This window comes from Carassius auratus, chromosome 9 (assembly GCF_003368295.1).
Source record: "Carassius auratus strain Wakin chromosome 9, ASM336829v1, whole genome shotgun sequence".
NCBI classification, from domain to species: domain Eukaryota; kingdom Metazoa; phylum Chordata; class Actinopteri; order Cypriniformes; family Cyprinidae; genus Carassius; species Carassius auratus.
Genome location: NC_039251.1, coordinates 24,212,432 through 24,227,483, shown reverse-complemented (window position 1 = coordinate 24,227,483; position 15,052 = coordinate 24,212,432). Strand labels below are relative to the sequence as shown.

General features: G+C 37.4%; 2 protein-coding genes across 2 annotated transcripts; one reads left to right on the top strand and one right to left on the bottom strand.

Moving 5' to 3' along the window:
• Positions 1-1,719: 1,719 nt before the first annotated feature.
• tmem41aa (transmembrane protein 41aa) lies at positions 1,720-4,779 on the bottom strand. The gene is made up of 5 exons (XM_026272180.1): positions 4,604-4,779; positions 4,064-4,214; positions 3,011-3,172; positions 2,781-2,919; positions 1,720-2,699 (listed from the first exon to the last, which is right to left on the bottom strand). The coding sequence occupies exons 1-5, from the start codon at positions 4,777-4,779 to the stop codon at positions 2,476-2,478; spliced, it is 852 nt and encodes a 283-aa protein (XP_026127965.1). The 3' UTR covers positions 1,720-2,475.
• Positions 4,780-5,327: 548 nt separating this feature from the next.
• ehhadh (enoyl-CoA, hydratase/3-hydroxyacyl CoA dehydrogenase) lies at positions 5,328-13,958 on the top strand. Its single transcript, XM_026272176.1, has 7 exons — positions 5,328-5,659; positions 5,939-6,042; positions 6,353-6,522; positions 6,709-6,820; positions 7,669-7,773; positions 11,179-11,520; positions 12,625-13,958. Exons 1-7 carry the CDS (start codon positions 5,586-5,588, stop codon positions 13,875-13,877), a joined length of 2,160 nt encoding a protein of 719 aa, XP_026127961.1. The 5' UTR covers positions 5,328-5,585; the 3' UTR covers positions 13,878-13,958.
• Positions 13,959-15,052: the final 1,094 nt, after the last annotated feature.

Sequence of the window (15,052 nt, the reverse complement as noted above, 5' to 3'; positions counted from 1 at the left end):
ATTTTTTACTTTCTGAAGCAACTCACCCACACTTATCTGCAAAGAGTAGCGAAGACATCAGGCTAGGCTAGGTTGTTGATTTCTTGCAGTTTTTCACTCAAGAAGCTGAATACGATTCTTAAGGTTCTTGACTCTGTGAAGGCTTGTAGCTAGACGAGGCCGTTATTTCCCCTGAATGATAGACTTTCTGCTTAATCTCAGGTGTTTGCTCATTGATGGAGTTCAGGTTTGTGTAGCAGTATGATAACTCGGATCACTTTGAACTGTTATTGTAACTGTAACACTCCACGCTGTCACTAGACACCTATCTAATGTTCTACAGTGGTTCTTAACTTTTCTTTAGAGTTTGTATTTCGAGGCTTCGTCAGGTGTGCGTCAGTATTTAACTTTACGGAAGCATTAGTCGATACGTGCATTCACTAACACCACACTGTTATATTGTCTCTGTAGTCTGATAATTAAGCTGTCTCGCTATCCATTATGATATCCTGTAACGTAACGCTAGGAAGAATTGAGGTCGTTGCATTAACTTTAGGCCAAAAGTCATAGCTAATATAAGTTGAGCGAATCAGGTCAGTTTAGGATAGCTGTTGTTTGTTGTGTTGGCATGAAATCTCACCGTGGTCTTCTTTGGGCCTTAAAGCTTTTAGGGTGAATGGAGACTTAAGGTAGGTGCTGTTCAATGTTTATTTTTTGATATTAGAATAGGCCACAGGCACAGCTGTAGTTGCTCACAGTATGGCGGCACAGTTGTAGTCGTGTTTAACTTGGGATGAGAGCAGGAAATCAGAGCGATGCATGAGAATTCAATGCAAATCATAGGCTGTGAAAACTTCTTTGCGCCTTTACCACGGCAGATCCATTCCTACGCAGCTCTCTAGCTTCTCACGGCAGTTCATTTTGAGCAGTGTGAAACAGAGACTGGGCTCGCTGCACTGCCTGCCGTGTCCCTTCAGCTGGATTGTGGGTAGTTAGGTGGGTTTGGGGGACTGAGAGCTGAACTTTTTTTTTTTTTTTTGGCTAACAACCATGTTGTTTTGAAATGTAGGTGAACTGTACTGCTGATCAACATGGATTTGAGCAATAAAAAATTCTTTATAAAATTCTCATGTCTGAAGTTCATATTGTTGTTAATGTGTTAAAGTATTCTTTAGCAGCTAGCTGTTAGAGAACACTCGTCATGGAGGTGCATTATGGGATTGAATAAGGGCAGAATGATTATATTTTCACAATAAATATTAGTATTGTAATTTTACATTTATCATCTAAAATATTTTTTTACCTTTAATACTTTTTCACAATTAAATATTATTTATTTTGTAATAAGCAGTGTTTCTTGGAATAGTTACATTTTTAAGTAATAATTATTACTACTGTTATTATTATATTTTTCTATACATACTGATATATTATCAAAATAGCACAGCCCTACAAAGAAACAAAATTTTTTATTCAAAGTGATCAGAAAAATCACAATGAGATTATTAATTTAAACTGTGCAGCTCTAGATAGGGTATAGGAAGTGATTTTTGACAGCTGTAGTTATTTCCAGGGCAGCCTGGAGCTAAATTCCCTGGTAAACGCAGGACATGGTTCCCTGGTCAGACAGTTGCACTAATCATAATGCGATGCCATTTTTACCTTTAAAAAACCTGCACTAACATTGATCACCTGTGCATATGAACACTGGCTTGAAATGAACAGCACACAGATAAAATGTTCTGGAAGAAGGTAATGGACTGAGTTCATTATCAGACGATTGATCACATCATAAACAGCTTTACTCACATGATGTGGGTGTTCGGTGAATACAAATACTGCATTCTGCTCCCAGCATTGCTAAAACCACTGATACATAGAAAAGGATTTGCTTTAATTCACCATTTCAACATTATTAAGTTGGCCGTTGAGTGACTAGGCAGGACTCCACATACTGCATCCGTCCCCATAGAGAAACAAAACCAATAGTGAATATTTACAGCTCCAAGAAGTACTCCAAGAAAGTAAAATATTAAATATTTCTCTTCAGTGAGGTAGGTCACTTTTAAGGCTGCTGTGAGATTTCAAAGACAGTAACTCACATACAAAATGTTCTTACAGTCTGTACATACAGAGGAATTATATTAAATACCGCAAATGTCATTACTTGGCAGCACGATTTCACATATTTTAAACCACAAAAGCATGTTCTAGACAGCTGATGTGCACTGGAATAAATGTACAGTATGTATACTAAGTGAAAACCAATAGATGAGTAATTCTGTGACTCGTACATAAAGGCAGGATTCAGAATTCAAGACCGCCAAGATTACCGGTACATATAAATACAGAAATTTTCTCACTTAACCCATGCAAGTAAAACCAAAGCAGTCTTCCAAGTAAAGAAATGTAAAAATTACATTTCCATTTTTAAAAATGTGAGGCCACAAAAAAGATTTTAAATACAAATAGCCACCCACAAAGCAGCCAAGGCCCTTATCGGTTCTTCTTCTTGTCTTGACTGAGTCCATTTGTTTCAAGGCCGTCCAGATGGAGATGCCGAGTGCTGTATTTACGGATCAGAGCTCCAGGGAGCAGAGCAACACAGGCAATAAGCAGTAGTTTCAACACCACACTCCAGGAGAACAAGTCGTCCAGAGAGGAGATAGTAGACAGCATTGATCCCGTCTGGACGCAGATGAAGTTGTATGGCATCAGGCCTGAAAGCAAATACACAGGTTTTAAATAAAATCTACAAACATCAAGGGAAATGTTCTGAAATATCATCTACTGTCATTTACCAATGAAGACAGCCATGAAGAAAAGAGTGACAGGAATATTCAGTATCGGGGAGGTCATGTTTAAGAACCAGTTAGGACTCATGGGAAAGAATCTCAGGAACAACAGGAAAAAGAACAAGCTACTTCTGTTTTCCTCAACCTGGGAAAAAAAAAGTCTGAATTAGTTAAGTTATGAACAAAAATCAAGCAATGATACTTCGTATGTTGTACTTTCAGACATCTCGATGCACCTTCTTTTGCAGCATGGCCACTTTGCCAGGGAAGAGTCTCACAATGTGCTGTTTGCCGAACGCCTGGGACAGGAGGAAACAGAGCGTGGCGCCCACTGTGGTGAGGACACAGGCGAGGAGAAGACCATACCACGTCCCAAACAAGGCCCCAGCCAAGATGTTCTGTGGAAGACAAAAAAATTGTTGTAAGATCAAAGGTGCACGTTATACATAATGCTCTTGCCATCTGTCAAACTGACCTTCATTGGTTTTGAAGATCGTTTGCCAAAAATACTAAATACATAAAAACCTCAGCTTATTAGAAACTACAAAAATATGAGAAATTATGAACAGTTCTTCCCTTTATGTTAGGGCTCAATCTGACATATGTATTTTTTTTGGTACATATCTACAGTACCCGTATTGATGAAATATAACATTTTTTTGTGACTGTTCGCACACTGAGGTGCAAATAAATACAACTAAGTATAAATAGTATATAACATTATTTGTGTATATTGTACATTTACATTTAATCATTCCACTTTTATCTAAAGCGACTTACAAATGAGGACAATAGAAGCAATCAAACAAACAATATGGAGGCTAGGAGCTGTGAAAAGTTTTTTTTCTGGTTCAAGATTTTTTCTTTATAATGAGAAAAAGGCAGATAGAATGGAACTTGAATAGAGAGTGCTAGTGTGTTAGAGGGTCAAATGAGAGATGGAAGAGATGTACTTGTAAACAGCCTCTTCTTTTATGTCATGTATGGTTCTCAAACCAAGGGGAATTTAGATTTCTCACGCTTCTTTTCAGTTCTGCAACATACTAGTAACAACCAAAAATAAATGGAGTTTCACAAGTTTTGATTTTTGGTGAATCACATGGAAAATGATCGCAGTCAGCAGAATTTGTACAGGCTATTCGAAACCCATCTAAATGTTGAAATATTGCATGCACATTTCGAGCCCTAAATGAGGAAAATGTCACACTTTCAAGAAGGAATAAATAGCTTGACCACTCTTTCAAGCAGTTGACCTCCATTTAAGTATAATGCTTATATACTCTCCTTACTAAGAAAGAGGAACCGGGTATAGCAAAAGCCTGCTTGTAGAGGTAGGCACTGCAGAAGAGTAACAACACATATCCTGTGTGCTCGGTCTTGTAAAACTGCAACAGCTCTGCCATCTCTTTCAGCTCATCCAGGTCTGATGGGAACTTCAACCTGGACCAGAATAAAGTCACATGACAGGGTGGACATTAGTAAACTTGCAGGGACAGTATCTCTCCTGATTATGCATCTTGTTCAGTGACACTAACTCATCAGATATCAGAAAAAAGACCGAGCTTCTTTAATATGATTAATATGCAGGGATGTACAAGAATAAACGTGGTAGCAACAGCAGATCTAATTTCAGTGCCAAAGGACAAATGAAAGCTGGAGATAACTACGAGACAGAGAGAATCCATTTTGGAAATGCTTCATACTTACGTTTTTTTTTTTACACTTTGCAAGCTATACATCCTCCGATAAAGGATGAAAAATCAGCTGTGAGAGCTGCATATAGCAGAAGATAGACAGTGGTCATTATCACACATGCAAGAGAAGCACACCTGGAGGCTGAAGTCTCCATTCCACTTGGGCTGTCCTCCTCATCATTAGATGTTCTCGTCTCTCCTTCATGCTCTTTCTTAGGCAGCTGAGGTCCAGGGGGGAGATTAGTGGACAGAAGATAAAGGTAAAAAGTAGCCGTCAATATTACAACGATCAGACCAACAAGCGAACGCATGTCGGAGTAACTAGAGGGCGCAGGAACTGAATGTCTAATTCACTTCCGCAAACTACGAATTCTACGTAAGAGACGTAAGAGAAGGACAAACGTATTAATATTAATTTATATATACACGCTGCTGTTCATAGCCGCTGATTGGTAGGATTCTTGACGTGCCTGGCCACGTGATCTATTTAATATTCATAAGCTAGAACGTCGATTTTGTTGAATTCGCTAATTTGCCAGTTTACTAAACAGAAATGTATCAACATATGGCCAGAGTATAAGAAAACAGAACCAGAAAAAGTCAAATATTATATTTAACTATTAACATTTATTCTATTCTCTGAGAGCATACTATGGTATTCTTTTGTGTAATTTATGAAATTAAAATATAAATTACCTAAGAAATAAACACTTCCACTCATAATACTATTTAGTTTGCTCTTTTTAACATTTTGTCAATTCAAAAATTGTAAATTACATTTGTCTTTCACCAAATCAAATAAAGAGAATACTGGGTGGGCCTCGCTTACTTCGTTAATTTTCATGAGCAATTTAGTGAATTCGCTTCCGGGAATGGAAGCGCCGTCCCCTGTTGTGACCAGATGTTATTTAAATAAGTTTTTTGGCAAAGCTGCAGTGTTTTATACTCTTCGTGAAAGTCAAATGTCATGGAAGACACGTAAGTTACGTCCGACGTCCAAGCTCAAATAATAAAGGAGTGGGTGCGATTGCACTGACGCACTGAGTTAGCTGGTGTTCCAAAGTTCCAAAGTCCCCCGTTTCTTTCAACACACAACGACATCGTTCAACTCGACAAAATGGCACGATATGAACTTGTTAAACGATCAGTTGCTCTGATCACTCTTACCAACCCACCAGTCAATGCCTTGAGGTGAGTGTAAACCTGCATATTCCTAAAACATAATGCATTCATTCAATGCACTATTATCCTTTTTTTTTAAATAAAGAAAAACAAACTCCAGTAATACATACAATCTTGCATTCTTGTAATATATTTTCTAATGAACTACGTTGTATTAGACGTTTTATAAATGCTAATGTATACACATGGTTTTGTCCACATAGACAAATGTCCACTTTTTAAGTGCATTGTTATAAACCCATCTAAGTTTATGAACAATAGTGAAATAAACATCTGCCTTCTCCTTAGTTCTGCAGTGCGTCATGCCATGGCAAAGAGCATGGAGCGTGCCCTGAATGACCCGAAGGTCACGGCAGTGGTCATCTGCGGAGAGAACGGAAGGTTTTGTGGAGGTTAGAATATTAAAGATAAACATCTTCCATAAGCTTTTTTTTTTAGGTTGAAGATTATTATTAAGTCTTTCAATGAAACGCTTCCTCTGGCTGAGTTATGTAATAGACTTTTTAAATCTGAACAGACTTTAAAACACTTGCCAACATTGTAAATAGTTACAGAGAAAAACTGGACCTACAACTGAGGATGTCACACAACCTAACTTTATAGTTCTTCTGACAAACTCATGCAGAAACATACATCTCACTGTGTGTTCAAGCCTTAAGAAGACAAGCTAATAATATCTCATGATGATATGTTTTCCTGCAGGTGCAGACATCCGTGAGTTTGCTGGCCCTTTAAGAGGACCTCCGTTGGTACCCTTGTTGGATGCCATAGAGGCTGGACAGAAACCTGTGGTTGCTGCCATAGAGGGGGTGGCACTAGGTGGGGGCTTTGAATTAGCCCTAGTCTGTCACTATCGTATTGCACACTTTAAGGTAAACCATTTTGTACTGCTTTTTATTCTTGTGCACATATTGTGCAACACTGTCTAGTGTTGATATGTCCCTAGTTAATCGGTTGAACTTTGATATCAATATTTAAAGTTTATCAAAGAAGGGAAAGGTTGTTGTTTTGTGGTTTATGCACTGAGTATGTAGTGTATAATGTATTATGTGTTCCAGGCACGTCTTGGACTTCCAGAGGTGACTTTGGGCCTCCTGCCAGCTGCAGGGGGAACACAGCGTCTTCCCAGGCTCATTGGCATTCCTGCTGCCCTAGAGATGATCACCACTGGTAAATCCTGTACTTAACCTACTGGCACACCCACAATTCACCCCAACAGATTTCAGCCCCTTTTCTAACTTCAACCCCATGCCCTCTCTGCAACTGTTGTTAAAAAACGTAACAGTCATAGTCATGCGGAGAGTGTTTCTGAAATTTTTGATTGGCTAAGAAAAAAATTATCCAGTCCCCTAATTCTTTTTTGTATGTTCTGTAACTGCCATTGCTGCTAATTCAAAAGAGATTTAATACGTAATTAAATAGATTTTCAAATTAGCAAGTGCTAAAAAAAATAAAAAATGAAAGCAATAGATAACTACATTGTGTTTTCAGTAATAAATAAAACTTTTCCCACTAGGTGTCACTATTGTATTTAGTTTTTGATTGATTTGCCTTCGGGCTTGTTCATCCAAAAATGAAAATTGTGTCATTTGTTTACTCACCCTTATGTCATTCCAAAACATATGTTTTGGATTTTTTTTTTTTTTTTCAGTGGAAGACAAACAGAAAGAATATTCAACTATTGCCTTTTTTTCTGTACAACATTTTTAATTTTTATGATGACTACACACACACATATGTATGTATGTATGTATATATATATATATATATATATATCATATTTATTAAAATAACAGCATGCTAGACTGAAACGCTGTGAGCATGAGTAATTTATTTTCATTTCTGAGTGAACTAATCCTTTAACAAATGAGCAATCAGATTTCAGTTGTTTAATGATTATGATGGGATTCTCCTCACCTGTTATCATAATATATTAAGCAGAAAAATAATCAAATAAAGCACCCCACATCGCTCAGTTTCCCTTTTACCTACAGCAGCATTATTGTTTGATGTTGCAGGCCGCCATCTCTCTGCCCAGGAGGCTCTGAAGCTGGGCATCCTTGACCAGGTCACAGAACAGAATACTTGTGAGGTGGCTGTGGAGTTTGCCCTGAGAGCTGTAGGTATGTCATGAGCTGGCAAAGCAGAAATACGGATAATAAAAGCCTGAACAGTAAAGGGAAGCAGAGTCTCTGGCAGGCTTTCAGAGTCAGGGGACGTACCAGATAAACCCTTTGTCACAGCAAATGGAATTAATGTTTCATATCCTTGTCAACGAGTTTCAGAGTTGTTCTGTTCTTTTGATCTATTTTTCAAGAATGTGAAAAGGAACAAACATTATTAGAATATTAATTGTGATCCCTCTGAGCATTGAGGAACGATTTGAACAAACTACATTTTTATACGTTTTCTTTTTTTCATAATAATAGGTCACGTTCTTGAGGATTTAATTCCCTATTATTATAAGATGGTCTTTATATCACCTCAAATTAGTTTTAGAATATGCAAAATGCTAATGATTTTTACTCGGGGACTAGAATCGTTGATTGTCTTTAAAAAACTAAGTGGTCAAGTGGAGTCAAAAACTGATTGTTTATTCTGTCGCTTGGAGGGTGTTGAATCATCCTCGGTCTGAAAAAACGATTAGAGACTCTCTCTGCAGCTTCTGAAAAATGAATGCCAATCCATCACCTTCTCTTGACCCCCCATTTCCTCCAGTAATGAAAAATCATATGAGAGCAATTAAATCATTGGGAGGATTGCTAGACACTCTGAAATATTTCTGTCAAATTATTCAGCTTTTCTAGGTCTACAGTAATTGCAGCTGTTCGTTGTACTCTACTGAGGGAGCCAGTCAGATCCCTTGTAATGTGAATGTTGTGAGTGACACTCTTAGGGAGAGATCAGGGTTCATCTAGAGTCAGGATAAGCTCTGGAGGGCGATTAAAGATTGGCCACAGCTAATGCTCTCACTGTAATCACACGCTGAGTGAAGATCAACCCGGCCAAATCCTCACGACAGTCAACTAAATGGAACTGCGGAGCAGGTATGGTGGAAACAGATTCACTGACTAATGCTAAATACCTACTGTAAATGGTTCAAAACGGTCAAGTCTTTTAGAATGTAAACAGGTTAATTCTACCTCAAAATGTGACCGAGAATTCGTTTAAAGAGAATGGCTGAGAATTAGCATGGAAGTTAAATCTCATGAATGTGATCGATTATGTAGAACAGTAGTGTCCTCAAGTAAAAATGATTTTCTCCATTGAAAGAGCTCAGCAGAGACTTCTCACTCCCTTTATGCACACAGTACCGTTCAAATGTTTATTTATAATTAAGATTTTTTATTCTAACATCCTGTTTTTCCTGAAAAAAGTATCACAGTTTCCACAATGGACCCTATTTACATTAGGTGGCCTTAACTACTACTGTGTGTACTTACCTTTAAATAAGTGCTGTCAATCGATAAATCACATCCAAAATAAGTTATTATCATGTAAACAAAAACTTTTATTTTGGATACAATTAATCATGATTAATCGTCTGACAGCACTACTTTAAATTAATAATTTGATACAATTGTGTACATACTGTAATTTTTTTTCATATTTATTTGTATTATTGTATTATTTGTATTATTATTTTATTTTCATTTACTTGTATTTAAAAAACAACATGTAATTACATCTGTAATCAATTTCTGTAAGTACATTTATATTTACACTGTTGACCTATCCCTAACACCTTAACCCACCCTTAAACCTACTACTACCACCAAACCTGCATAACCTTACACGTATCCCACCTCAATAGCAGCAAAATTATTTTGCAATTCTGTATGAACACAATAAGAACATTGTACTTATTTTCCCTGTTTAAGTAGATAGTAGTTAAGGCCACCTAATATAAAGTGGGACCACAGCAACTGTTTTCATCATAATAAAATAATAATAATAAATGCTTTTTGAGCACCATGACACTGAATACTGGAGTAACAGCTGTTAAAAATTCAGCTTTAGCATCAAAGGATAAATATATTACAATAGAAACCAGCTGTTTTAATCTTGTAATAATATTTCACAATATCACTGTATTTTTTATTCAATAAATGCAGCCTTAATGACAAATATTTTTTATATATTGCACAATTATTATGGTTCATAATTACTAATTAAGTCAATACTTTTTTGTATCATTGCTTTCGAGTTCAAAATGCTGAGTCGTTAATTTACTCGTAAAAGATGTTATTAGTGTCTTAAGTGCTCTGAGTGTCTTTTTACTGATTTCCAATTATTTATTTATTTATTTGCCACAAATCAAATGTTGGAATGTTGTCATGCATCTTGTAGCTCTTTACTTACAGAATTAGTTTAAAATCCCATGTCCCAATGAATGGGACAAATACTTGTGAATCCAGGATTATTATGTGTTTGTTTTATTTGATTACTTATTTAACAGGGAACCATGTAAAAAGTAGACAAAAGTGCCACACTTATTCTCCCTAAATACTTTCGGAAGAATCTCGCTCTCGGTTCTCATTGCTACAGAGATTTATATTGTTTTCCAGTCACAGAAAACATCTGTCAAATGCACCTATCAGGATCTGACCCAGCTCTACAGTACTTACTCACAATAAATCACAGCATTAGTGAAACCACAGCATCACAGATCAACCACAGATACATCTGTATCATGTGGTATAGCACATCACACTAGACATCAAAATGAACACTCCTTATGCTTTTATGTGTTACATGAAATGGACAACTCATAGCCATTGTACAGTACAGTGAAAATGCCATCATGATAATTCATGGGTGAAGTTTAGTGAAAAATCGTGCAGTATTTGCACCAAAGAAATTTTGAGAATCAACTCCTTTCAAAATACTCATTCCTATCAATATGCTTTATATTATCTTCTCAAAACAGGACAAAACTGTTGGTTTCTTGTTCTGCTGGCCCTTTAAGTCTCATCCGTGTGACCCAGATTCCAGAGAGGAAGATAAATCTAATGCAGTTAGAAGCTATATTGAATCAAGTACCGCCCTGCATAATCCTTTTAGTAAGGCAGGAAGTCAAACTTTAGAACCTGATAAATTCAGAAAAATGCAGTTTTGATGGGCTGTTCTGTGTGTGTGTGTGTGTGTGTGTGTGTGTGTGCGCGCATCAGGATGTGTGAATGGGTGTGTACCAGACAGAACAGGACTCAAGTCAGATTTAGTGTTGTGTAGTGTTTCTGTGCTGAGTGCCATGATTATACACTTTCAGACATGATTCAACTTAATGGATTACTAAAAGGATTTTGGAATATTTGTTGATAAACTTGTTGACAGTTTCATCACTGTATGAGATTTAAGTATTGTATTTTTTTTGTAATACCATATATAGATCACTACAACTTTCCATTGTTAATCTGTAACCTGTAAACCAATCGGAAACATGCAATATTCAAGGTTCAGTAATTTCCACTCAGCATTGACGTGTATCAGAATATATTTTGACATCATATTTTGTGTATCATTAATAGGCAAACCGCTGTCTTCCCGAAGAGTGAGCATGCTGACCACACCCTGTACTCCTGATCTGGATGCCCTCTTAGAAGCGGTCACCATGCAGGTTAAAAAGAAAGCTCGGGGAGTGATGGCACCTTTGGCTTGTATTCAGGCGGTGCGGGCAGCCGCTACAATGCCTTACAGCAAGGGAATAAAGCGGGAGAGCGAACTGATGGCCACTCTTTTCAACTCTGGGCAGGCCCAGGCTCTTCAGTACTGTTTCTTTGCTCAGAGGACTGCTGGGAAATGGACTCTACCCAATGGAGCGCAATGGAACAACAGCAAACCCAGAGAGATCCGGAGTGCAGCAATCATAGGTAACAAAAAATAATGTCTTCATCTGCATGAACAAGACCTGGGAATGGTACCAGGATTAATATTGCTAACTAAAACTATTAAAACATTTATGTTAGTTTGAATATAGCTGATATAAAATTTAAATATTAGATTAAAAACTTGGCCTTGGCAGCTGACTGCAACAAGTTGAAGCACTAAAATTACTAAATGAGGAAAGACAGAATAAAAGCACGCACATCAATAGCACAAAATTAGGTGGTCGACAAACCCCTGATTTGATTAATCACCTGAGAGTATAAAGGTGTGTTTACAAAACATAAATGGTATGTACATATTAATAAAAATAATAATAATAATAATAATAATAATAATAATAATAATAATAATAATAAATAACATTTACTAAACACATGCGCTAAAAAAATTAAGAAAATTTAAATATGAAAATATAGCTAATCAAAAATATTACTAAAACTATAATAGTATATAAAAATATAAAATATCACTGCATTGTAGAGGGATAGACAGAAATATGTAAAAAAATTCTGCCATCATTTTCTCCCTTTTCTAATGTTCCAAACTCGTAGGACTTACTTTCTTCAGTTGACTATAAAATAAAATAATTTGAGGAACAAAGGTGGATCCACTGACTCTCATTGTATGGACAAAACCATATTCAGACTTATATATATATATATATATATATATATATATATATATATATATATATATATATATATGGAACTTTAAAGCATATATTTGATCAGTGTGCCTTCTGTTTTTTTTATAGTTAATTTTAAACCCCCATTTTTTCATTCCTGTTCAGCATTTTCATCTTGGACAGCTTTATGCATATTTATTGGTAGTTAGTGTGCTAATGTTGATTTTCGGCAGTGTTGAAAACATCTGTTTGTTTGAAGTTTGAAAGAAGCAGAAATGTTCTCTTATCACAGAGGAAAGATGCTGGCACTGTGCAAACCATCATGCATACAATTGTTTTGTGCTCTGCTCAGTTTCACCATCTGCCATTGAACAAGTCTAATTGTTATTGTTGTCTAATATGTTATTTTAAATTGGTGGTTTTGTCTGACTCTGTGCTGACCGTCAATTTGTCACCCTTTTAGGTCTGGGCACTATGGGAAGAGGCATTGTTGTGTCTCTGGCACGTGTGGGAATTTCTGTCATTGCTGTAGAGTCAGAAAAGAAACTCTTGGAGACTGGAAAGCAGATGGTGATTGGCATGCTGGAGAGAGATGCCAAAAGACGGGGAGTGAGTGCCTCTCTCAATCTCCTCAAATTCACCCTCAGCTTACAGGACCTGAAGGATGTGGACCTTGTTATCGAAGCCGTCTTTGAAGACATGGCACTTAAGAAGCGTGTTTTCCAAGAATTGTCCAAGGTTTGTAGACCAGCCACTGTACTCTGCACCAACACGTCTGGTCTGGATGTGGATGCGCTGGCTGGTGTGACAGACAGACCACACCTGGTGGTTGGGATGCACTTCTTCTCACCTGCACATGTCATGAAGCTCCTAGAAGTTGTCTGCGGGCCTCGTTCCTCAAGTGAAACCATCGCTACAGCAATGAGCCTTGGAAAAAGGATGGGAAAAGTAAGTGTCGCTGTTGGAAACTGCCCTGGTTTTGTTGGAAACCGCATGCTAAAGCCTTACCTGGATCAAGCCACCTTCCTGCTGGAGGAGGGAGCCACACCTGAACAAGTCGACAAGGCTCTGGAGGACTTTGGTTTTGCGATGGGAGTCTTTAGGATGTCTGACCTCGCAGGCCTTGATGTGGGTTGGAGAATCCGGAAGGAATCTGGGTTGACTGGTCCTGACGTTGACCCAAAAAATCCCCCACGCAGGCGCCAAGGGCGTAGGTACTGTCCAGTTCCAGACATGATCTGTGAACAAGGCAGGTTTGGTCAGAAGACAGGTCGTGGTTGGTACATGTACGACAAACCTGGAGGAACAAATGCAAAGCCTGACCCACTTATCCAGAACCTCCTCGAGATGTACAGGAGCAGGTACGGCATTCAACCGCGCAATATCTCAGACCAGGAAATAATTGAGAGATGCCTTTTTGCCTTGGCCAACGAGGGCTTCCGTATCCTGGAAGATGGCATAGCTGCCCGACCCGAGGATATTGATGTCATCTATCTGTTTGGTTATGGCTTTCCAAGGCATCGAGGTGGGCCCATGTTCTACGCCAGCATGGTGGGCCTGGAAAGAGTGCTGCAGAGGTTGGAGCATTACCACCAAGCCAATCCTGATGTGCCTCATTTGGAGCCCAGTCCACTTTTTAAAAAACTTGTGGCTTGTGGCAGTCCTCCTGTTCAAAAATGGAGAGAGCATATCAAAACAATGCACAGCCATCTCTGAAAGCGCAACATGCCAAATTGTCATTTTGAAACACTACTAAAAGCTGTTATTAATAAAGAATTTACTTTCTCAACTCTTAACCCAGTCTCGTCGACTCTCATTATCTCTCCCTGAAGAGGTTTTAATTTCCTGTGTTGTATTTTTAGCATTTCTTAGGAGCAGATGTCTTTAGTTTTGGCAGAAAGCCAAATAAATCCAAACAAATTACCTTGTTTCATTTTTGCACAGCTTTGCCCATTGGTGTTTCATTTACCCTGCTGTAAAAATGAATTAGAAAAGTGGCATTTTATCTTTAAAGGATTCATGGATGAGATGGTTCTCAGATGCTGCAGCTGCCCATACACATTCATAACTTACATTCGGTGTACACTACTAATCAACAGTTTGAGGGCAGTTAGATTTAACGTTTTAACATCTCTTCAATGCTCAGTAATACTTGATTTATTGGATCAAAAATACAAAAAATAAAAAATAAATTATATTGTTACATTTTAAAATAACTACTTTATATTTTATTATATTTTATTTCATTTATTTCTTTGATGGCAAAGCTGAATTTTCAGCAGCCATTATCAGTTATCAGTGTCACATGATTTTCTGAAATCATTCTAATATGCTGATCTGTGCTCAAGAAACATTTCTTATTGTTATATCAGTGTTGTGAATAGTTGTGCTGCTTAATATTTTTTGTCAACTTTTATACTTATAAGTTCGAAAGAAAAAAAATTTTCTGTGTCATTATAAATGTCTTTAAAGGTCACTTTTTCATCAGTTTCATATATCCTTGCTAAATAAGTGATAATAAAAATTATATATTTTACATTTTTACTGTCTCCAGACTGACTCCAAAGTTTTGAACAATATGATGAATTACCAGTTGATGTGCTTTTTTTCATTTATGTGGCTGTGTATTCAGTTTGAGGAAAACTTTTTAATTAATTTGGCTTTGAGGATCTATGTGGAATAGCTGCTCTGTGAGGTGTGGTGTGTATGATGTGATTTGTGCTTTGCTGCAAGGGATAAGTTAATTGCTATTACTTCTGTGCTGCTACTCAACTATTTTTGAGGCTGTTTAATTAAACCACACTAAACCCCTGTTCACCCCTTTGAACTATGTCCAAAGACGGTCTAGAAATCAAACCATGAAGACCAAATGTGACCCTGGAGCACAAAAC

Bases quoted from the DNA above. Each gene is read 5' to 3' on its own strand.
- ehhadh (XM_026272176.1), top strand. From the start codon at position 5,586: ATGGCACGATATGAACTTGTTAAACGATCAGTTGCTCTGATCACTCTT. The intron at 6,043-6,352 runs GTTAGAATATTA...GTTTTCCTGCAG, and splicing joins GAACGGAAGGTTTTGTGGAG to GTGCAGACATCCGTGAGTTT. The intron at 11,521-12,624 runs GTAACAAAAAAT...TCACCCTTTTAG, and splicing joins CCGGAGTGCAGCAATCATAG to GTCTGGGCACTATGGGAAGA.
- tmem41aa (XM_026272180.1), bottom strand. From the start codon at position 4,779: ATGCGTTCGCTTGTTGGTCTGATCGTTGTAATATTGACGGCTACTTTT. The intron at 4,215-4,603 runs GTGTGCTTCTCT...ATTCTGGTCCAG, and splicing joins ATGGAGACTTCAGCCTCCAG to GTTGAAGTTCCCATCAGACC. The intron at 2,920-3,010 runs GTGCATCGAGAT...TTTTTTTCCCAG, and splicing joins TGGCCATGCTGCAAAAGAAG to GTTGAGGAAAACAGAAGTAG.